The sequence below is a fragment of the Aythya marila genome (assembly GCF_965140915.1).
Source record: "Aythya marila genome assembly, chromosome: 1".
Taxonomy (NCBI): Eukaryota; Metazoa; Chordata; class Aves; order Anseriformes; family Anatidae; genus Aythya; species Aythya marila.
In genome coordinates this window covers 92,584,276-92,605,537 of record NC_139042.1, presented here as the reverse complement: position 1 = coordinate 92,605,537, position 21,262 = coordinate 92,584,276, and the positions used below count along the sequence as shown (strand labels likewise).

The following is a 21,262-nucleotide window of genomic DNA, read 5'->3' as shown; positions in this document are numbered from 1 at the left end:
TTAAGTTTATAAAAGGGAATGGGTAAGAAACAGGAAGTCAGAAAGGTAAAGAACAAAAATATGCAAGACTAAAAAAATAGAGAGAAAGACAACGCTAACTTTAAGACATTAATACCATACACAAGGCTTTTTAAAGAAGAAGGCTGTTTTTTGCTGTTGCTGTTCTTGTTTTTTAGAAGGGAAGGTGTTTAACAAAAAACCCCTTGAACTATTCAAACCTAACTCAGGAAAACATTTCTACCTCCTTTCCCTATCTCACTCTATAAAAGTTCTTTGGCTGTGACAAAGCAGAGATTCAAGATTTCCACACAAAGATCTGTGCATAAGGAAAGGGATTTTAGACTGTTTTTAGAGATCTTTTTCAGCTGAGACAACTGTCTCAAATATTAGAGATAACTTGCCCTTTTTTAGCAGTCCCACCCTACACTGTGCAAAGAGAATTTTCAGAAGTCTGATCTCTTTGCAACATACTGCACAGGGAAAAAAAAATGAGACAACAGTTCACAAACAAACTTCCAATCGCGTGTTTTGAATAACACATTAAAGAGGAGTTCAGAGGTTTTTGCAAAATCTCATACAGCTTTGTAAATCTCACCAGGCTCCAAAAAAGACAAATGTTCACTTCATGCTTAGCTGCCTAACCCCACCCCAAACACACCCAAAATTTTCTAATGCCGAACTGATTGTTGCTGTGCCATTCTAAACTATCAGATGAAAAAAAAAATAAAAAAAGTGCTGTGAAAAGACAAGACCTCAATGTCCTAAAGGAGAACTTTGACAAAGAGGCCTTACAGATACACCTTATGTGGGGCACATTACAATAATCTAGTACTATACTGAGGTTTTGTAGAAAGCCATTTCACACTATCTCAGGATAAGGAAAGAAGATAAAATAAAGCAAAAGAGGGATGAATACGGGTGAGAAACTGCCATTTTTGCAACTTGTATGCGCATCCCCTGAGGCTGGTGTGCTGCCTGTTCAAGGCACAGGTGAAAGTCCACTGAAGTCACTCTTCTTTCAGACTTTCTAACAGCCACCTGTGTCTACCACATAGCCACAAGACAGCACAACAGCCTAAGAGGTCATTGGTCAAAGGAAACACAACGAATCCTAAGACATTTCTAAATTGCAGCTATCCAGGCATGTAACTACATGAGCAAAATGATCTGACCCTTTATTTACTTATTAAATTATACTTTATTACAGTTTATAGAAAACTATGTATTAATGAAAACAGAAAAACTTCTGGCTTAGCCACTGGTGCTGACTGAGCACATATTTTAGTGAAGGCAGGGAAGCTTGTGCTCAGAGAAGCAAGGAAGAAAAAAGGAAGACAAGCAACCTACCAGGAAGCAACCACAGGACCTTGCCATTTCACATCAGTAATGGGACTCCTAACACAGCACAAGTCCTTGTTTACAAGAACACATTTCTCACTGAGGAACTGACAATGTGGTCAGTTATCTCCCTCCCAGATACTGAGTCAGGCTTAGTGGTCTGCCTTGCAGCTTGTAAGGGTGAGCCCTTCTAGCTTCCAGATGGAGGAGAACGTCAGAGAGCCTGCCGTACCTCTGGGAGCAGGAGGTCTGCACTCTTTATAGCTGCTAGTAAGACAGCTTCCATCAACATCACAACTGCATGGAGTTACAGAAGAAAAATCAGTACAAGATAACCTACCATATACAGTGTTGCACAACGCTGTCACTTATGTACAAAAAAGCAGTCGTTCACTGAAGGAGAGGTAAGGCTCACATACCTTTAGACTTTTTCATGCTCCCAGTTTCTGAAACACTTAATGAGCTCCCAGATATTTCTTCACAGGTCTGGTCTAAGAGCGTGTTGGAGTTCCACTGCTGACTGCCATTCTCCAAGCCCCAAGCCTTATGGGCACTTTGCTGAGGGTCAGTATCAGGTACTGTTTCTGAAGCACCTAATGACAGCTTTTCATCAGAGGTGACTTTTGCAATAGCCTCCTCTCCAGTGGGTGCTGGATCTGCTTCTTTGCAGGAGCTGTCCATGGCTGCAGCATAGTCCATCATCAGTGCAGCTTCACTGTCCTGAGATAAAGAGGTCTGCCCAGTGAAAGAAAAAAAATAAATAGAGACAACACTGACACAAGATGCTCTGCCAGAGAAAAAACCAAACCAAAACAAACAACAACAAGCATCCCTGCAAAAGTTCTTTTCTTCTCTCTGCTTTACACTTTCATCTGCAGTGCTCAGGCCTATCAGAAAGCTATCGTGAGGCTTCTTTATCTCCACTAAAGGAGAGGAACATATAGTCAAATTCTAGTAAGAATACATATTCAGGTGACCATTTAGGTGACCATATTCACCTAAACATTGCCTTGATAAAGCCAAGTGACTGAAAAAAAAAAAAAGACTTAAGTACATGCCTCACTCCTGTCACTGGCCCCACTGTAAGTAATGGGACACTTTCCTACATGTGCTGCTGTAACAATGTATCAGCTTGCGTAGAAAATAATCTTATTATTTATAATCTTATTATTTAATTATTAAGAACATAGGTATCAATGTATTTCATCTTGTAGAAGGACTTCTTGACAGCTATATCAGATAAATACAAATTCACAAATCCAAAACACAGGCAAGGACTAATCTTTTGTCCTCACCTAAACTGGCTTTCCCAAATTCCTAATCATCCCACTCCTGTCCAAGGACACCATATGTTTTAATCAAGCTGTCAAATTAAGAATGAAAAACCAACCCACTCTGCAGTAAACCCACTTGTATTTGGCTCAGCTTGAAACAAATTAGAAACTTCTTCAATTCAAAATTCTTCAGTAAGAAAAGAACAGACCTAGATCCTGCAGAGACTGCTGAATGGGAGACAACAGAAAGCACATTCATGTAGTACTCAGTGGAGCAAAGACTTTACAGTCTAGAGACTAAGAATTAAACGTGTTGCTTTCTGCTCTACCTTGGACACCCCTGATATGATAATGGTGCTTTTCTTCCTAGGAGACTTCAGCTTCTGCTTTGCAGACTCGCTTAACTGTCGAATGGCTGCTTCTGCAACAGGATCGGTGCCATTCAATACCAACAGTTCTGAAACAAAAGAATTATTTCAGAAAGAAGAAAAAAAAAAAGGAAGTATCGGAGCAAGATATTGTTCTTAATTTAAAATTCAAAGAAATTAGCAGAAATAGTATAAACACCATGAATAACAAAACATTTTCCAATCCACCACCCAGCTACAGGGTCTCGTCTTTCCATTCTTCTCAGTCTATGTTACCCATTGTTCTGAGAAAAGGTACAAAAGTTGCACTTACAAACCTGTGCCTTGAACACACAGAAGGTTTTAGAAACCTAGGCAAAGCAGCTAATTATTTCAACACATTGTTACACTGCAGTAACTTTGGGCACAAGCAAATATAAACTAATCAAATTCATCAAGCTTTGAAACAAACAAATCTAATAAAGTTAATGAAGCAAAAAAAAAGCAACCCACAGATTTAATTATTGGAGGTGGGCTCTTTAATAAGAGATTTAAAAACAAAAGGATACAGTCAGGAATAGCATTGATTAAACTGAGTGGTGTCTCTTTGTTATTGTGACATTAAGGCACAAAAAAATGAGGCCTAAATAATAATACCACACTAAGTACCTCAGATACCTCTGGAATTTAACAGTAGGTGTGCACAAGTGGTATGCACACCCACGCACGCCTGCACATTTGATACAAACCCCTGCTTTTCCACCTTCATAACCACTGCAAAGCCCCTTGGAAGAGCTGAGTGCTCAGGACAGCATCAGAAGCACTTACCGACTCTTATTGTTGTCATTATTTAGAACTATGGCAAGGACACAGCGTCTTTTCCATAGAGCTTGTAGCTATTATGGCTTCATGTTTGTAATAAATACTACCTAAGTTATTGCCATACTGAATGCTCCTTTGTATTCCTTTCATTTTCCTTGAGCTTTTGATCTAATGAGTAATTCTTCCTGTTGTGGTGTATTAATATTTCACAGAAATTCCCCTGAACTCCCATAAAAAGAAAAACACTGCCCATCTCAATGTGCCCTAAGCTGCATTCACAGGTTTTCCAGTAAGTGCTTTTTATCTTTGAGATCAAAATAAGTTATGAGAGAAAACTTGGAAGTCTAAGACTTCCCAGATTGGCTTAGTAAATACCATCCTGCTTTGTGGTAACATTTGTCTAAAGACAAGGAAAAATTCAAGTGTTATTAACCCATAGTTTGCAGTCCTTCCCAAATTTTTGACTTTTTGCCTGTACATCTCTATCTCTGAACAAGCCTTCTGACTGTTCCAGGTGCAGCCTAGATCGTCTCCAGATTGTCCCATGTGTGCTCAAATATGTACAAAGAAAACTGAACTCCACATCACGTGCCATTTACAGCTATACTGGACCACATCTTTCATCACTGCTGCCTACAGAGCTGAAGAATGAATGGTGACAACACAAAGGCCTGAAAAATATGCTGACGATTCACAGTTGTACCCCGAAAACACAGGGCACAGAGTCAAAATCGAGTTGAATTCAAAGTGAATTTGTAATTAAAGATATCGTCAATGCTACCTGATGCTCTGAAGAACCTAATGGCTCTTCAACTACACGCCAGGTGACTTAGGAAAGTGAACGAACTGGCACAGCAAGATTATGTATTTGCATTAGCACCAAACAAAACAACAGTGGCAGAGTTTGGAAGAGAATTCAGTGTTCCTGCTGTTCCGGTCTGCTTTACATCAAGCCAGCCTGAAGCCTTCTATTCAGAGAGGGGAATTCAGAATGGCCTTAGAGTTAAGTTTTGGACGTTTTTCATTTTGTGCAGTATCCCTCATGCCTTTATAAAGGAAGAGCCTTTCATTCAGAAGTAAGAGAAAAGCCAGCCTGGATTTTTTTTTTTTTTTCTGCAGTCATCTCCCCTCTCCAAACCACAGCTCATTGTTATTTTTTCAAAATTAGTCATTTAAATCTCCAATTAAAAACAGGCTTCTATTGCAAGGCTGCTATATCCCTAACCACAGCACTTGCTAACATAAACAACTCAGTGCCTGTTGAAAGGCAGTAGCCATGTGGGTTTGTTGTTATTTTAACAGGATTACATTAATCCCATGTGCAGCCTAGAGAGACGTGCTCTGATTATAAGCCTCGAAAGTTTCTATTACCTGTATCTGAAGATGATAAAGTTTTGCTGACTGTAGCACCATGAGAATGGGTAGCTTGAACAGAGAAATCCTTTTCAATCATCTTGACCTTAACTGGAGTTTTCACAGGAGAATCTGAAGACCAAATTTCTTGGTTATTTAAACTATTTGAGACACTTACTATGAAAATAATAAGAGTAAATTATACCAATTTAAAAGCTTGTTCAAAACATAAGTGTTTGAGAAAGCAGTCTCAATGCATGCTCTCTATGGTAGCATGACCCCCTAAAGACCTGTGAAGTATAGGAATTTATTTTTAAGCATTTTCTGTAATATACTAGACAATATCCATTTAAGCAAAAGATCTGCTTTGAGAACTGAAGAGACTGCAGCTCTTTGTGAGACTTCAAACAAAGACTGTTTAGAGATTTTATTTTCATATATATATCCCAAGAAGAATTGAGTCTGCTCCTCAAAGGTATTCTGAAAAAAGTTTGTCAGAGAATGACACACCAGTTCTCACCACAGATTATAATACACACCAAGGTTAGAAGGCACAGCAACAAGACTGTCACCAGCAAGCACTCAGAGACTGACACTTTTGTCACATGGGAAAAACACCCACAAAGCTCTTCTACATTATTACTCCAGCATAAAGCTTTAAAGCGTGTACTAAAAGGAGCACCAACCTCTCCTCTTGTAAGAACAAGGCTTCATGAAAATGAAAAACCTGATTTTGAAGAATACAAAAAATGCCCCCCACCACCAACACATCAGAGAAATCTGGACACCAGCACCTTCACTTTCAACCCACTCTCTCCTTGCACCGAATTCTCCTGCTCCCAACCGACAGTCCTAATGGCAAACATAAAAAGAATTGGACTTCCTCACCTGTGCTCAGAGGAGATGATCTCCCTTCTAGTCGAGGTTTGGTTTTCACAGCAGTTACAGTAGTGACCACAGTCCCACAGGGCATCACAGTTCGATCCTTTTCTATCTTAGTGCTTGACACTGGAGAAGAAACTTGCCAGGTCTTTAGCTCATTAGGTTCTATAAAGAAGAACTAGAAAGAGAAAAGATATTTCACCTTAGTGGTGCAGATAAGCAAGAAGGACATTAACATTCCTAGCTAGTGCTCCTTTAACATTTCTAAGAACATTCAATAGCCAGCTATTACTTTTGATATGCACACATACAGTGTGACGTGTTGCCATAGAATATGAATGTGCTACTCGAATTGGGCCACACATTGCACTGCACTGTGAAGGACAGTCCACAGCACAAGATGAGCATTCACAAGGCCCTCCAGAAGTCAAAGATCCACCCTAAAAACATCCCCGGGCCATACCTCTGCACTAATGGATCCCAGCCGAGGCCCCAGCTCTGGACTGCTCTCACTGGCCGTGCTGTTCAGTGCAAAGCTTTGTTGGCCAGAAGGTTGCTTCCTGAACAAATCTAGAGGTACAGTTGCCTTTGAGGACAAAGAACCTAGAAGAAATAAATTTTAAAAAAATAATAATAAATCAGCACTCTTCTGAGCTGTCAGTATATTTAAGGATGAGGAGACAGGAAAGGAGGAAGAGCAGCAGCTAATTACAAGAACTGTTTCTACACCACGGGACAGTGAGTGCCTTGTTCAGAGCTTTCTTTGCATTTTTCAACTGTTCCCCAGTCTGGCCTAATACTGAGCAACAAAGAATGGATACATGAAACATGACCTGCTTGCCACTATTTCTGGCCATTTCCCCCCCTGTATAAGCAGAATGCTTAGAGGAAAAAAAAAAACAGTTAGAAATAGTAATATTACGTTCTTGAACAATCTCCTTAATGGGTTACTTCCATCTTTCTTTTCAGAGAACACCTCCTTGGGTTCCTAGTAAACTGGTGTATCATCAAGAATACTGTTTCTTAATTTGATCTTCAGTGTCAGTTCTCTTATTCCTCCCCTTTGTTAGCTACATTAGACTGGAGCAAACCATTAGCAAAATTACTGCATGATTTCAGGGATGAAATCCTAGTTTTATGCAAAATCCAAGGGCACAGAGATCTACATTATACTCCCATTACCCACTCTCATGATTCTACTCTGAGTTTTCCATTCAGATTTTTGGGAGAAGAACAGCTAAGGCAGTGGTGGAGCCAGGGGAGAAGAAAGACAACTGTCATTGTAATCAACTGGGACTTTTTTGTTTTAAAACCAGGTTGATATTTACACTCTCAGAAGGATGTGGTATACTACTGGTATTGTTTGAAAGACCCATTACAAAAGATGCTTGACGACTAGACTTTATATAAGAAACAATATGCATTTGCTTATTATATAGATCTCCCCTCTCTCTCTCAAACAGAAAAACAGCATCCACATCAGAGGTTTTTTTAAAATCATTTGCTTACATTTGACTTCCCATCCTTCAAATAATCCTTCAACAAATAGTCATTTGTTGCCTGTTTGTTTTATATCTGAAACACGGTGTAAGAAGGAAAAAGCAAATGGATTCAAGAGGTGAAATACAGTTGCTACTTCTAGTTAAAGCAGAAGTGTATCAGCAAAAGGACAAGCAGTACCTATGAGAAGAATTTATGAACTTGGGGCATCACTTCAATAAAGCTCAGGTAAGCAACGTATTTTTGGAGCAACTTTACAAAGCTCATGCAAACAGCTCAACATGCTCCCTGGTCTCAAAACCTACCCATCCCTTACCCTCAGCACTTGGAAGGGAATACTTCTCTGAATAAACACTGTGCAATAGTTTGGTGGTGAGTTTTTCTCTGCCACTGAAAACTAATTGTAAACTGTAACAATAGAATCAAAAATATTTCATTCCATAAGCTTTATATTTAATCCAATGCAACCAGAATTAGTGCATTTTATACTTGGTACTGGCTGGGCAGTCTTTTGGGCTTGAAAAGGAAGGAGTTAGGATGAACAATTACCCTTCAGTCATAGAAAGAAGGGGAAATATTAACTTGAAACAAAAAATACTTACAGAGAAACTGTTAAAACTTTAGAAGGGCAAATAATTAGGATTACCAACAGCTATTGACAGCCTAGAAACAAAGGCTGATTCAAGATTCATTTGCAACCTTAAATCTGTCCTGAGGAGGACAGATACTTTTTAACAGTTTATTTCTCTTCTGTCCAGGCTTACTGGTGGAAGTAAGAAAGTCCCTAGACAGCGGCTGACCCAGGTGGACCCAAGAACTCTGCAGTTTTCTGTGGATTTCAACTCTAGGACCTACATTTGAGGACAGGCTTACTGAGTTTTAAAACATAAACTTAGCTTACACATCTTCCTCAACATGTCTGTTTTGTATAAACTTGGCTAGCTCTTTTCGGCTGATCTCCCTTTTGCTGTTGTTTTCTCCTCCAGGGCTCTCTACATTACAGAAAGTACAGCTGACGGGACAGTCAGGACGAGTCAGCATAAGACACCTGAACTTCTACACAGGTTCACAAATCAGTTTCTTATATTGGCTATACAGCCAGGTGGAACTAAAGGAGGATTCATGTCAACATTTAGCAATGCTCATGAGGTGATCATGCAAAACGCCTCAGTTTTAATACTTACTATCCAACTTTCCATCTTCTACTATTTGCAGTTGCAATGTTTTTGATTTGGCACTTAGTTCACTGCAAAATAAATGAAACTATGTTAGGTTTTTGTATGCAAAACATTCTCCTTCCCATGTAGATATTCCCTGTCTCTTTCTGGTCCCCAGCTCCTTGCCTTGCACCAAGCACAGCCCCACACGGCCAACCCACCCGGGTGCCGGGCAGGCAGTGTGCGTGGCTTCTTTTTGACCTCAGTAAGAATGACTAAAGGAATCTCAGCCAGAAAAACAGGGTTTGGTTCTCTCCAGCATGGTTCAGAAGTTCAACTGCCTAAACTGTCAGAGGCTTTTCTTCTCCCCAGCACTGCCTTTCAGGCTGATAGCCCCTAGTCCAACTGCTATGCAGCAGCACTAAGAAAGCCATTTTTTTTTCCTGGCAGGTTCAGAAGTGAGCATTGCTGAAATTTTTAAGTTAAGATGCTGGAATAGGTCCAATCAACTGCCTATTCAAAGCTGTGCATTATCTTGTCAAAGCAGGAAAGCGTCCTGCAAAGCAAGAGAGAAGCGACGAAATAGTCAACAGGCTCAAGTGAGAAAAGTCAGTATGACTTTTCCAAAATAAGACTGAAGGATGTTGCAAGATAAGAAGAAATAGTTTCTCTGTGACAGAACTAATGTGTACTATTAGCAGAACTACTGGCATTTGTAGAACTCTGTAAGATGTAACAGACAAGAGATTTAAAAAAACAACAACAACAAAAACTTCCCTCCAGTGAAACAGTGAACTGGGTAGCTACTGAGGAGTCTTGTAGTAAAACTTGATTTTACGCCCATCTTGGCAAGTGTTCTGCCAAAAAGCTCGAGGGAACACATGCATGTATTTCATTTTTCCATGTCTCCACTTCAGGCTGGCGTGATCTTGGTTGCAGATACTCCAGCTCCATCAGATGCTCCAGGACATAACCTACGCAGCAGGCTTTAACCTTCTCCCTGCCTCTACCATCCCCTCCTGCACCTCCAAAACCTGAGAAGAAGCACCTTGAGGCTACCTGTTGCTGCTCTTCTCACAAAGCTAAATCAAGGCCTGACATGGTGGTCAGGACACTGGTCTTCAAGCTGGTGGGTATTTTTGTTTCTGAATTAAAAAAGTCAGGGGGGAATGAATGTGAAAGAAAGTATACACTCAAATCCTGATCACTTATCTTTAAAAGTCCCCAAGCTTACCTCATGCCCTTCCAAAAAATAGCAAACATCGTGGAAAACCCAGCATTATCCCTAGCATCAAGGCCAAATTCCAGTCAACTTAATCACATCCTGCCTGCCCTCCCTCTGCACTTTCAGTTGGAAAGGTCATTATTCTTATAAACTTCCTGTCTGAAAGCGCTGGGCGTGTGTCTGTTCGACAACACTGAGCACATGCTGCTCCACCAACAGATGGCTGACGTGATTCACAAACCTAGGGAGTGAAGCACTTTGAGATACGCCAGAAAAGAAAGCTGCTAACGAAGTGCATTGTTTCTCCTACTGTGGAGAAGAAGCTGCATCACACTAATCCTTAAGCTGCGATGGGAACAATGCAGCCTGCTCTGGCTTCCCACAAAAGCTGTAGATCCTCGTAACTGAAATCAGGCTCTGTAAGACATGAAGTCATCGAATTGTAGGAAGAGAGCTTCCTAGCTGGTTCTCCGCTTGCCAGCAGGAGGAGACACGAGGCATATTTCTCCACCAAGCCACACAGAAAGATGGGACTTCTCAGTGTTGTTCTGCAACATCCATTTGAATTTGCTGACCTCAGTGACTTCTTATCATCTCACCTTCTGCACGCATTCAGAGGAGTCAAGTGTTCTCAAAGTCCTGCACAGCTTCTGACAACCAGTCCCAGTGCCTTCCTTTATTTCAAGCAACCCGTATTGCTTTTCCCCTCGACACTCCTGCTTTTGCAGAGCACGCTCCCATAAAGTAGGTAGGCACGGCCCAGTAAAACTGCAATGGGGAGGCAGGAAAAGATCTGCGCACTTATGTCCCCTGGAAGTTGAGGAGAAACACACAGAAGTGCACAGCACTCCTCAAGGAAGGCAGCACTCAGCACTGACAGGCACAGGGCTGAATGCTCACTCAGACCTTTGCAAGGTGAGGTTCTGCTTCACAAGAGAAAGAATGAGTATGGTGAATGCCACGCTGTGACTAGATAGTGATGAAAAACATCACAGAAAAACAGGTGGACTTGTTCTTGATGATCACCAGCAGTGTGTGCTTGCAGCCCAGAAGGCCAGCTGCATCCTGAACTGCATCAGCAGAGGGGTGGCCAGCGGGTGGAGGGAGGGGATTGTGCCCCTCTGCTCTGCCCTTGTGAGGCCCCACTCGGAGTGCTGCGTCCAGGTCTGGGGCCCCCAGCACCAGAAGGATGTGGGGCTGGTAGAGCAGGTCCAGAGGAGGGCCACAAAGATGCTCAGAGGGCTGGAGCACCTCTCCTGTGAAGAAAGGCTGAGAGAGCTGGGGATGTTCAGCTTCAGGAAGGGAAGACTGGGGAGACCTCAATGCAGCCTCTCAATACTTAGAGAGCGCTTATAAAAAAGATGGAGAGCAACTTTTTGCTCAATCAGATAGACAGGACAAGGGTGAACGGTTTTAAACTAAAAGAGGGGAAACTTAAATTAGAGGTTAGGAGGAAATTCTTCATTCAGAGGGCAGTGAGGCACTGGCACGGGTTGCCGAGAGAGGTTGTGGATGCCCCATCCCTGGAGATGTTCAAGGCCAGGCTGGATGAGGCCCTGGACAACCTTATCTAGTGGGTGGCATCCCTGCCCATGGTTTGGAACTAGATAGTCTTTAAGGTTCCCTTTCAACCCAAGTTTTTCTATGATCTTAAAGGTCTTTTCCACCCTAGATGATTCTATGAATGGAAGAACTGAAGTGGGAAAGGAAAGCTACATAGAGAACCATGGATAGTCTACCACATACCAAGTGCCTCTCACGTTAATAATCCAGTAGAAGGAAAAAAAAAAAAAAAAAAAAAAAAAGCAGCACCTGTAGTATGTTGCATGGCAGCATCACTACCCCATTTCCCTGGAAAGCTGCTTCTGCCTGTGTGCTTGTCTAAAGCCACTAGAGAAACACATCTATAACTCATCACCGTATCTGTGGCTCCCCACTCCTCTCCTCAAACAACACAGAAGCAACCAGATATTTTCTGCTCTGCCACCAGAAAGTGGAAATTAAAACAGTTTCAGAACTGCTCACTTTTGACCCTATTTACAGAAGCTGCATAAATCACACAATACTGTGCAGGCTGCCCCAAATTCCCATTTATGTTCTACATAAAAAAAACAACAACCTAGTTAGTTACTATCTAGTTTTACACTCTGCTTTGTATAATAGCCATAATTCTTTTAGACAGTCAACCTGTCTGCACATTTACATGTCCCAGTTGGGGGAGAGGGAAGGGAGAGACATCAGATTTCCTCAGATGCAGTTTTCAAGGTAAAGTGACTTAAAAACCTTGCTAACTTTTTTTTTTTTTGACACTGAATTGGAGTACAGGGTGATCTGTTTTGCCTGTTATTGCTGTCATTAACTACAGCCAGATATCTGCCAGGGAGATCTAGAGACCTATTTGATCTCATATCCACGCAGAGGGTAATTAGATATCCAGCAGTCCCTACCAGCTCCAGATTTTTCCGAGGCCACCTGACAGGACATATTTCAAAACATTGTTCTTCCCTTGAAACTTCACATAGTGCCAGTAAAAAACAAAACAAAACAAAACAAAAAACTATGAAATGTTCTCTGTAGGTAAGTTACTTACAAGACAAACTCTTCCTTCCAAAAGGGATTTGCAGCATTTTTGGCTACAGAGCTGGAAAACTTCTGCATAGGGTCATTCAACTGAACTATACACACAAGGTTTGTGCTGCCTGTAAGGGGGGGAAAAAAAAGTTATTAATACTCCATCACCAGGAGATATACTTACTCAAAAGAAAGTGAAGAATTCCCTTCCTTACATATTGCACTTTTGAACAGACCATTTGGAAACACTTTCTTACCCACTCACGGAATAAATTTCTCCCCTCGGTTTGTAAACCATGTGCAATAATGGCACTGGTTGAGACCGGGTCATCGTTGTCCTACACGCTCTTCTATACAGTGTGAAACATGGTGACCCATTTTAAATTCTGTCATGAAGCAAGGAAGTGCAGGCACAGAAAGATAAAAAGAAAGGATGTGGATGCAGAGTGAATAACAAGGAGGTGGTGGTGTGGGTGGGGAAGTAAAGTTGCTTTGAGCTGCTCTACAAAAACAGACCAAAGTTCCTAGTGGCCAGAGTCACACGGTTTCTTTGGACACCAAATAAACTTTCTTCTGCTAGCAAGGGAACAATCACAGTCATGTTAATTAATGATGGCTTTATGAACTGCAGTTTCTAACAAGTTCATGGCATTTCAGAGTACTGGTGCAGAGTTACTACACCTTGATCTTGGAATTCACTCCAGTGACTAACTGGTGTACCAGAGTAGTTTTTTTTCTATTTGCTAATCCAAGTGCAAATAATTTGCTCAACATGTCACTCTTAAAACAACTTCTTCTGTTTGGCTTCCACAGCCTTAGAAATCATTTCAGTCTTGGGGTTCCCCTATAGCAAGGGCAGCAGCGAAAAGCTCAGTAATGACTTTGTGCAAAGCAAACAGAAGATATGCTGCCTCCAGCCCTCTGGAAGAACCCAGGTTTACATTCATCACCACCAGCTCTCAGTTGTCCACTGGTGGTGTGGCTGGGCTGTGGAGAAGCCCTGTCTCAAGCAGAGAAGCAGCTTGGGCCTGACAAGGTTATCAGAGGAGACAAAGCACTACGTACACGCAGCTTATTTGGGATCCAAGCTAACCCCGGAGTAAGTAGTTTAGCTGCTTTCCCAGCACGCTGAGCCTGAGTTAATGAACCCAGGGCGGTTTTCTGTTATAGCAGCCATATGTCCCTGCTGCCTGCTCATGCTGCCAGCAGAGCTGAGCAGCCTGGTGCAGAAAAGTGCAAACAGCTCTGCACTGGAGCCACCCAGGGACTGACACTGCAGCGGGGTATTTTAACAGCTCCGCCCCGTGCTCTCTGCTGTTCACAGCTAATGATTTTTTTTTTCCTTAACAGGAGAAGTCCCTTTTACCCTTGATGATGCACTGTGGGCCATAAAGCACCAATCTAGGACAGCGTTTGATTACGTGCACAAATTAAGGAGACAAAACCAAATGCAGCCCATAAGCAGAGGCCAGTTCTGTTGCTGGTTACTCACCGGCTGAACTCACACATCCATAGGAAAGCCACAAGCTCCTATAAACCTTGCTGGCAACCCATGTTTGAGCTTAATGGTCAGGATGGACAAACCCTCCTCTCCCCTCCCCAACCCAGTATGTATCTGCGGTGGTGAGCCTGCAATAGTGCATGCTCCTAGGGAGTCTCAGAGTTGCAACAGGATGGTTAATTATTGTTCCAAGACAAGGCCAGGAAGAGGGAAGGGAACAATAACCAAATGGCAGCAAGCTATGTCCAGAAGCCAGCATCTACCCAGCTGTGCAGTATTTTCACTGGATTTAAAGTGACCAGCTAAACCCCACTGTGAAACTTTATTTCTCAGCTCCAAAGCATCTGAGCTCCAAGAGTTGCTAGGGAACCACCAAGATTTCCTCCATCTCCTCTTAGAAGAGCAAGCGGTGATTTTTGGTTCTCAGTATCTAGTTTCCTAAAGAAGAGTGCATTAATTGTCCCCTCTTCCTCTCCTTTTCATGGAGGGTTCAGCGAGCCTTCCCACAGCAATGAATCCTTTGCAGCATGTGCTCTGTGCTAATAAAGGCATCTCATCTCATGACTTTTTAACAGCAGCCAAAATGATCAGCTCTACGAAAATGCTTAGCTTGCATTACAAAACTGTAGAGTAACAATGAATTCTGAATGAGTTTTCCTGCTGCACTCTACAGTTTCCAGCACAGCTTTATTTATAGAGGACATTTCACTGCAAAGAGTTCCAGAACCGCTATATATATACATATATATTTAAAAAAACAGCCTGCAGAAAGTTTTAGAGGAGTCGCTTCCAACCAGGATGAGCAAAGCAGCACTATGCAACAGTCTGGGGCAGAAACTTGCTACATCTAACTGAAAAAAGGAGTAAAGCAAGCAGGATATATTTATCCAAAATTAGTACCTTTCCCAATTTAGCAGCCACAAGCTTCCATTAAAAACATTGTTACGGAATTGTTAGCGACCATAAATCATAGGGCCTCATGTCTGCATTTCCTCTGACAAAATCCCAAATATGCTCACTCATGCCTCAAGCAGTGATGCAAGCATGCTTGCACTTGAAGTAGTTTGAATACTTGTTAGACAGGCTCAGTGTTTTTTTCTTAAACCAACAGTGCAACTTCACTAGGCAGTGATCTTTTGGTTTCATTCTCCATCTGCAAGAGGTACCCCCCTCCCCTCCCCACAGAGGTACCGTATTGGAAAAAAACAAAACAAAACAAAAAAAAACACCACCACCACCAAAAAAAAACCCTCTCCTTTGCAGAAAGTTTGCATAAAAGAGGAGAGTTTTACATAAATCAGTAAATTGCTCAGAAGTAAAGAAAAGCAGATGTAAAAACAAGGTCATATTGAACTAACCCAATGCCACTGCTAAGAGTTAATGAAGAGTTGGGTCTGAGCCCTCCCCCACTACCTTGTACACACCCTAAGTGTGTTTATTTAGAAATAAAAAGTAACTCCCAAAAATAAACAACCAGCTCTACAAATATGTTCATTTTAATTTGTTTTCAAACACGATGAATTTGTCTCCATGAAGATTAAGGTGTCTAAATAATCAGCCAGTCTAAAACACAGTTTTGTACAAGCATGACTAAGCCCGTTTCTCAGAGCACAGCAATTTCTTACGTCTTGTTTTGAGCAAAGCTTGTAAACTAGAACTTTCCAATGATTTCAGCCAGAAGAAAACAAACACAGAAATAAACAAAACAAACACCCTACTTAAAAACGCGCAGCATCCTCTGGGCTACGTTACCTGCAGCACTGTGATCAGCTAGGTTTACTGCAATGTTCTTTACCAGCAGTTTCAGTTCGTGAGCCCTTGGAGGTTTAGGCGGACTAGTGCCCTGAGGGAGAACACTCGTGTTCTGTACATTCTGTGAAAAGCAAGCAAAAGAAGAGGGATTGTGCATATGCAAACGCGTTCAGCTTCTGTCACATTAATATAGGGAATTAGACGTGATGTGGTGTAACATCTACAAGTAGCCACATGGGAGTTATAATCACAAAGCCTCCACTGCCAAAGGCTATGTTGTTTAAAAGCAAGCATTGCAGTTTCTGATCACTGAGTGGTGTTAAACTTACTTGTTTGTGGGTCATGAATAGGTAAATAAAAGCACTATGCAGAAATAGACTTCTCAAAAGATTCAGATAGGAATAGGACTTACCTGAATCTCCTTTATGTCTGTAGGCCTTGTACTCAACACTACAGATGGAGAAACTGAGCTAAAGAGGTTCTTCAAAACATCTCTGAGCGTTTCAGATATTGCACATGTCCCTGCTCCCTGTCCCTAAAGAGAAACAAACAATCGTGCTGTTCAAAATTCAGAAGAATACAAGTTAAGGCAAAAAAGAAAATAATATCACTTGGTATATTTAAACTACCGAAGCTACTGAAAATTAGCTTTATCAGAGAGAGAGATGGTTTCTGTTGCCAATAACAAAATGTACCAGGAGATCGTGCAGATAATTAGTTCAATTTCTACACTAAGCATTAAAGAAAAACTAGAAATGTAAGCTAATGAAGCCACACTCTGTTCTGAGAGTTAAGAAGGCAAAGCTATTAGCCACAAAAACAGAAGTTTCATTGACAGTCTGTATCTTATGATGCTGCTTTAAAGTTTCTGTACTGCTTTGCACTCTGTGGGGAGAGCGGATCAGGCCACGGGATAAGCAGATAGGCACTGTGCCACTGATTTAATGGGAGTTACGCCAGCTTGCGACAGATGAGAACGTGCTAATCCTGGGCCGCACTGGAAAGTTATTTTAGCATCTCTTGCAGGTCTTTAACTTTGCTGAAAAAAAGCATGCTGTATGGACAGGCAGTCATGGCACTCCATGGGACTGACTCATATGTTTGCCTACTCAAAAACCTCATGGCCACCTGCATTTAACATCACCTGCTTCCACACTTCCTCTCTGAAGCATCAGAACACGTCACCAATTTTGCTTACATGTGTAGCTTCACTGGAGTAATTGTAGGTTTCTTTAGACAGTGAACCATCCCTCCTCCCCCTGTGCCCACGTAGAAGCCTGCTTTCAGTGTCAACGCTACTTGGAAGCTTTCTTCTGCTCAGTTATCTACAAGGGAGCAAATCTTCAAATGAAGCTGTCACATAAAGGGCAGTATGATGCTACCTCTGCTCTGAAGGCAGCCCAGGAGAAATCTCCATGAGGCTTGTTTTCTAAAGAAAAGATTGAAGTTGAAGACAAAGATCTGAGGACTCATCTGTCTCTTCTTACATGGTACCACATTGAGAGACTGTGTTACTGCAGAGCAAGGCTTTAAAAGAAAGGGAAGCACCTTACAGGTGAAGATACAGAATAGATGGGCAATGCAATAAGTATACAAAGCAGAAAAAGAAAAAAAGGTGCCCTTCCACATGCTGCTGGCAGAAGGGAGCACACCTACAGCAAGCATGCCGTGACCGATTCACAGCAAGCAGCACCAACAAAGCAGGCCCAGCTTTGTCAAGTGATGGTCTGTCACTTAAAACCTTCAGCCCTTTTTTAAAAGTAGGAAAACACACACAGAGTTACTTCTGATCTCCTAAAGGGATGCTTGCAGCTTATACAACAGGTCAAGCCAATCAGGAGTAACACCCCTTTCCCAATTACCCAAGTGTTACAGAAACATCCAGGGCGTTTCATAAAAATCCCGGGAACGTTGCGTACAGAAATCCTGTTTCATCACCTCCTTACGTACCCACCCCCTGATGACATCCAGCTACTGTTCAAAACCCACAAGAGCACCAGCTAATTCCTCTGCAGCGTTGCCTTGCTCACACTGTGGTACCCAAAACAACTGCCAAAGAAAGAGGCAGCACCGTACTCCTGCAGATGCAGGTAATACTTTTACTTTTAAAAATATGAAAGAAGTAAAATTAGGCTGATGAAAGCCTCAGTTTCACTAATTTTTATTTTGAGGGGTATTTTAATAAGCAGACAAACTGTTGGCTGTTTTTGCTGTTTTTACTGTTTTGGGGGTGATTTGCCACCCCTACCCTTACCTACACATTGTTCGACGAAGAATGTTGCCAAGTAGTAAAATTCCAGCCAATTCTCACTTTGCCACCAACCTAACCTGGTATTTGTTATTTAGTAATAATAACAGCAACAACTGTCATTGGAATACCACTAGTAGATATTTCCTGTGTGTGTGTGTGTGTGTTTTTTTTCTTTCCATAGTTATTTGCAAGACAATTTGGTTAAAGAGCTTCCTTTCCGGCCAACCTTTTTTTTTTAAGCCATCTTTATTTGGAAAGCGATGCTCTATCACACCATACCCTGCAAAGTCACAGTGACTTAACTGCCAAGCAAAAAGGTTCAATCCAACACGTTTTACTGTGGGATTGACACAGGCCAGGGGCTAACAGTGAGCTGCTGTGGCTAGCTCGAGGCCAGGCAGCACACAAGGTCAAGGTAGCGGAACCGCGAGCAACCCAAGCCCCGCAAGTCAGACAGGTTGCCAAAGGTAGCTCCGGCTCATCCAGCTTTTATCAGCAGAAAATAGGTCGTTATATCCACTTCTTTTGACTGATGACAGAACTATTGTGTAGATAATCATCAGCAATTACAGATCTTTATTTGTACACAAAGTATCTCTTCCGAAAGAGGAAAAGAAAAAGAGACACAGAAGCCAACATTAAAGTTTAAGAGCTGAAGGCACTTCCAAGGGGTAGGTTGCTCTTTGTTATATACATTAAATAGCTCTTCCTTTGTTGCCATCTCCACAAACGCTAACAGAAACTTCAAAGGGGAAAAAAAGCCCTTAAGTAGTAAGAACTTAACAGGCTCATTTAAAAAACACAGGCAAAGCACGCTGCAACCACTTTGCAACTCTGGACTTAGGCACCTCTCCAAAAGCAGGTTTTGAAGTCCAGTGAAGGTCAGTGACAGGGCCAAAGTTATTCGCACGTGTTAAGTACTTAATGCTTGTTCAAAAAGTGATCATTTACACTGCCAGATGCACAGTAAAATCCCCATTAAAACACACTTCAAAAGACTTGCTTCTCTTTAGTTATGAGCTTAACATTCTTGTGTACAAAAGCTATGGTAATAAATTATGATTCTGGGTCACTTAGTACAGGTCTTCAGAAGCAGCTCTGCTATACACTAACCTTAATCTTTAGCAAGGCTTTCAATCAGAAAACCAAGCTCGTAATACACAAGCAACCACACACCCACTGGTGTAGGAAAGGTGTAAAAGTCACCATGTTTGTGACCCCCGCCACCACCCAAAATTATGAAGATTCAAAGGCAGAAGAATCTCTTTCAGGACGTGTCAAAAACCAGAATTTATATACTAAGATAAGGTGCAATTCAGAAAGCCTCAAGATATTTCTAGATAACCCATCATTTCCTTTTTTTTTTTTTTTTTTTTTTTTTAATTTTTTCAGAGCTGTATCTGAACCAGGGTTACCAGATTCCAAAACTATTTAAGTTAAAGAAGGGGCAATTTTTTAATTACTTTGATGGGTACATCTTTACATTTTTTTCATTATTTTACAAGTGCTCTAAAAGAAGGCATTTAGTAACAGACATTCTTCACACCTTTGAATTTGGCTGAAAAATGTTTGCCAGGTCACTTGTCTGTCAAATGCAGGTTTATCTTTAATGCTTCAGTGATCCTGAGAGACGCTCTCAGATTTCACAGATGCGGGGTTTTGATGGATGAGCCATGGCAAGTTTCACTGAAGCAGTTTAAGAATACCATTGTCAATAGATAACTGCCCCATTCTTCTGCTGAATGTGGCCAGCAGAAAGGAACAGGCACTTTTACTTCAGTTGTTCCAACCTTACGTGATAGCTTAGCCCTAGCCACCATTACTGCTAATTTAAAGCATTAGAGGGTTGGAGACCCATCTTTTCTGCCTCCTTGAGCAGAGGGACAGAGTGACCACCTGGGGCAGATTTGGCAGAGGTTGTCTAAGGTCCCTCCACGTCTGAAGTGCACCTTTGCATTTGTTGCAACAAATAAAACTTACTGACTGACCTCCTGCCCTGTTGGCTGGATTTCAAAGTTGGTTTCATCGGTATTAATGAGGACCCACTCAACCTTGACATCATCTCCTTTGTCTTTCACGTAGAGCTGAAGCTGTGGATAGGAAAGAAGTTATCGGAGAGGGTTCTGGTAACATTTAAAGAAATTTTAAGTCAAGCTCCACGCTGATGCTCACCAAAGGAAGAATACCTGTTGCTGAGTCAGCATGTGCCCAAGTGACAGTCTAAGAAACCAAAAGTTACTTGAGAGCATATGCCAGTTATAAATGGTAATTTTGTTCTACATATCTCAACAATCTACCCAAAGCTTTATTTATCCAGTTGTCCTAAAGAAGAGGCTTAATTCATGAATTTATAACTCACCCCAGATAGAACTGTAACATTATTAAATGTTTTACTGGAGTTCAGATGAGCTTACATGAATTTTTCAAACAGGAGGTGAAAACCTGATACCATCTTTCAGATCTTTCAGCTGAACTGGGAGATAAGATGTAACAAGAGAATAAAAAAAAAAAAAAAAAAGAGAATAATACTTAATGCCTTACCTGCAAGTAAACTGGAGACAGTTTCACACTGTATGACTGGCTTTCTGCAGCTTCAGGTGAAGTACGTGAGACACTGAAAACAAACGTAATGGAATCTCCCACAACATTACAAGAAACCACCTGAAGAAATTAAAGGGGGAAGAGGCAAAGGAAGAGAAAAATAATTTAGTCTTCGGAAGAATGGTGAAAGCAAGAAAGCAACTCAGAAAATGAGGGATTTTAGGCTACCAGAATTATGCTACGTTCTGCAGCTGGAAGATTTCCAGGCAATTTCATTAACATCCCTACCTCCTTCTACACATTCAGTTCCAAACACTGCAGTTCAAACATGCACTTCTGGATTAATACCTGAGAATTCTGGCATTTTCCAAAATTTCTTTTGTGTTATATAACACAAGATAACTCTTCACCTGACGAAGACTCCTTGTGTTTCACAGACCTATACATTAGAATCTCTAAGATCTAAATTTTGTACTGTGGATGCAAACAAGTTTGTTCTCCCTCCTTTCCTACCCAGAACCAGGCATCCTATCATAGGATGGCTGTTTTTACCAAACATTCAACTAATTACAATGAACTGGGCAAGATTTATTTTAGCGGTATCCTACAAACGTGAAACTTTGGCATAATGCTGCTGCTGAGAGGATTTTGAGTAATTCCACCACTGGGGTGGTGATGGGCAGAAGCCTTTAAAAGTTTGAGTCTTTGACCAAACCAAGAAAGGCACTGAGCGTTGGTGGTAAAGCTA

The 21,262-nt window shown here is 41.5% G+C and overlaps 1 protein-coding gene across 3 annotated transcripts in view; it reads right to left on the bottom strand.

Moving 5' to 3' along the window:
• C2CD2 (C2 calcium dependent domain containing 2) overlaps positions 1-21,262 on the bottom strand; it is a 35,567-nt gene that overhangs the window by 3,872 nt on the left and 10,433 nt on the right. Inside the window, exons 3-13 of one of the 3 annotated variants that reach the window (XM_082755291.1) lie at positions 20,515-20,634; positions 19,962-20,063; positions 16,135-16,257; positions 15,723-15,843; positions 12,489-12,597; positions 8,701-8,762; positions 6,480-6,619; positions 6,023-6,194; positions 5,153-5,266; positions 2,942-3,069; positions 1,758-2,073 (exon numbers count right to left, since the gene is read on the bottom strand). In XM_082755291.1, coding sequence (XP_082611417.1) covers positions 1,758-2,073; positions 2,942-3,069; positions 5,153-5,266; positions 6,023-6,194; positions 6,480-6,619; positions 8,701-8,762; positions 12,489-12,597; positions 15,723-15,843; positions 16,135-16,257; positions 19,962-20,063; positions 20,515-20,634 — 1,507 coding nt within the window. The remainder of the gene's footprint in view (positions 1-1,757; positions 2,074-2,941; positions 3,070-5,152; positions 5,267-6,022; positions 6,195-6,479; positions 6,620-8,700; positions 8,763-12,488; positions 12,598-15,722; positions 15,844-16,134; positions 16,258-19,961; positions 20,064-20,514; positions 20,635-21,262) is intronic. The other 2 variants (XM_082755292.1, XM_082755293.1) reach the window with 2 other exon arrangements.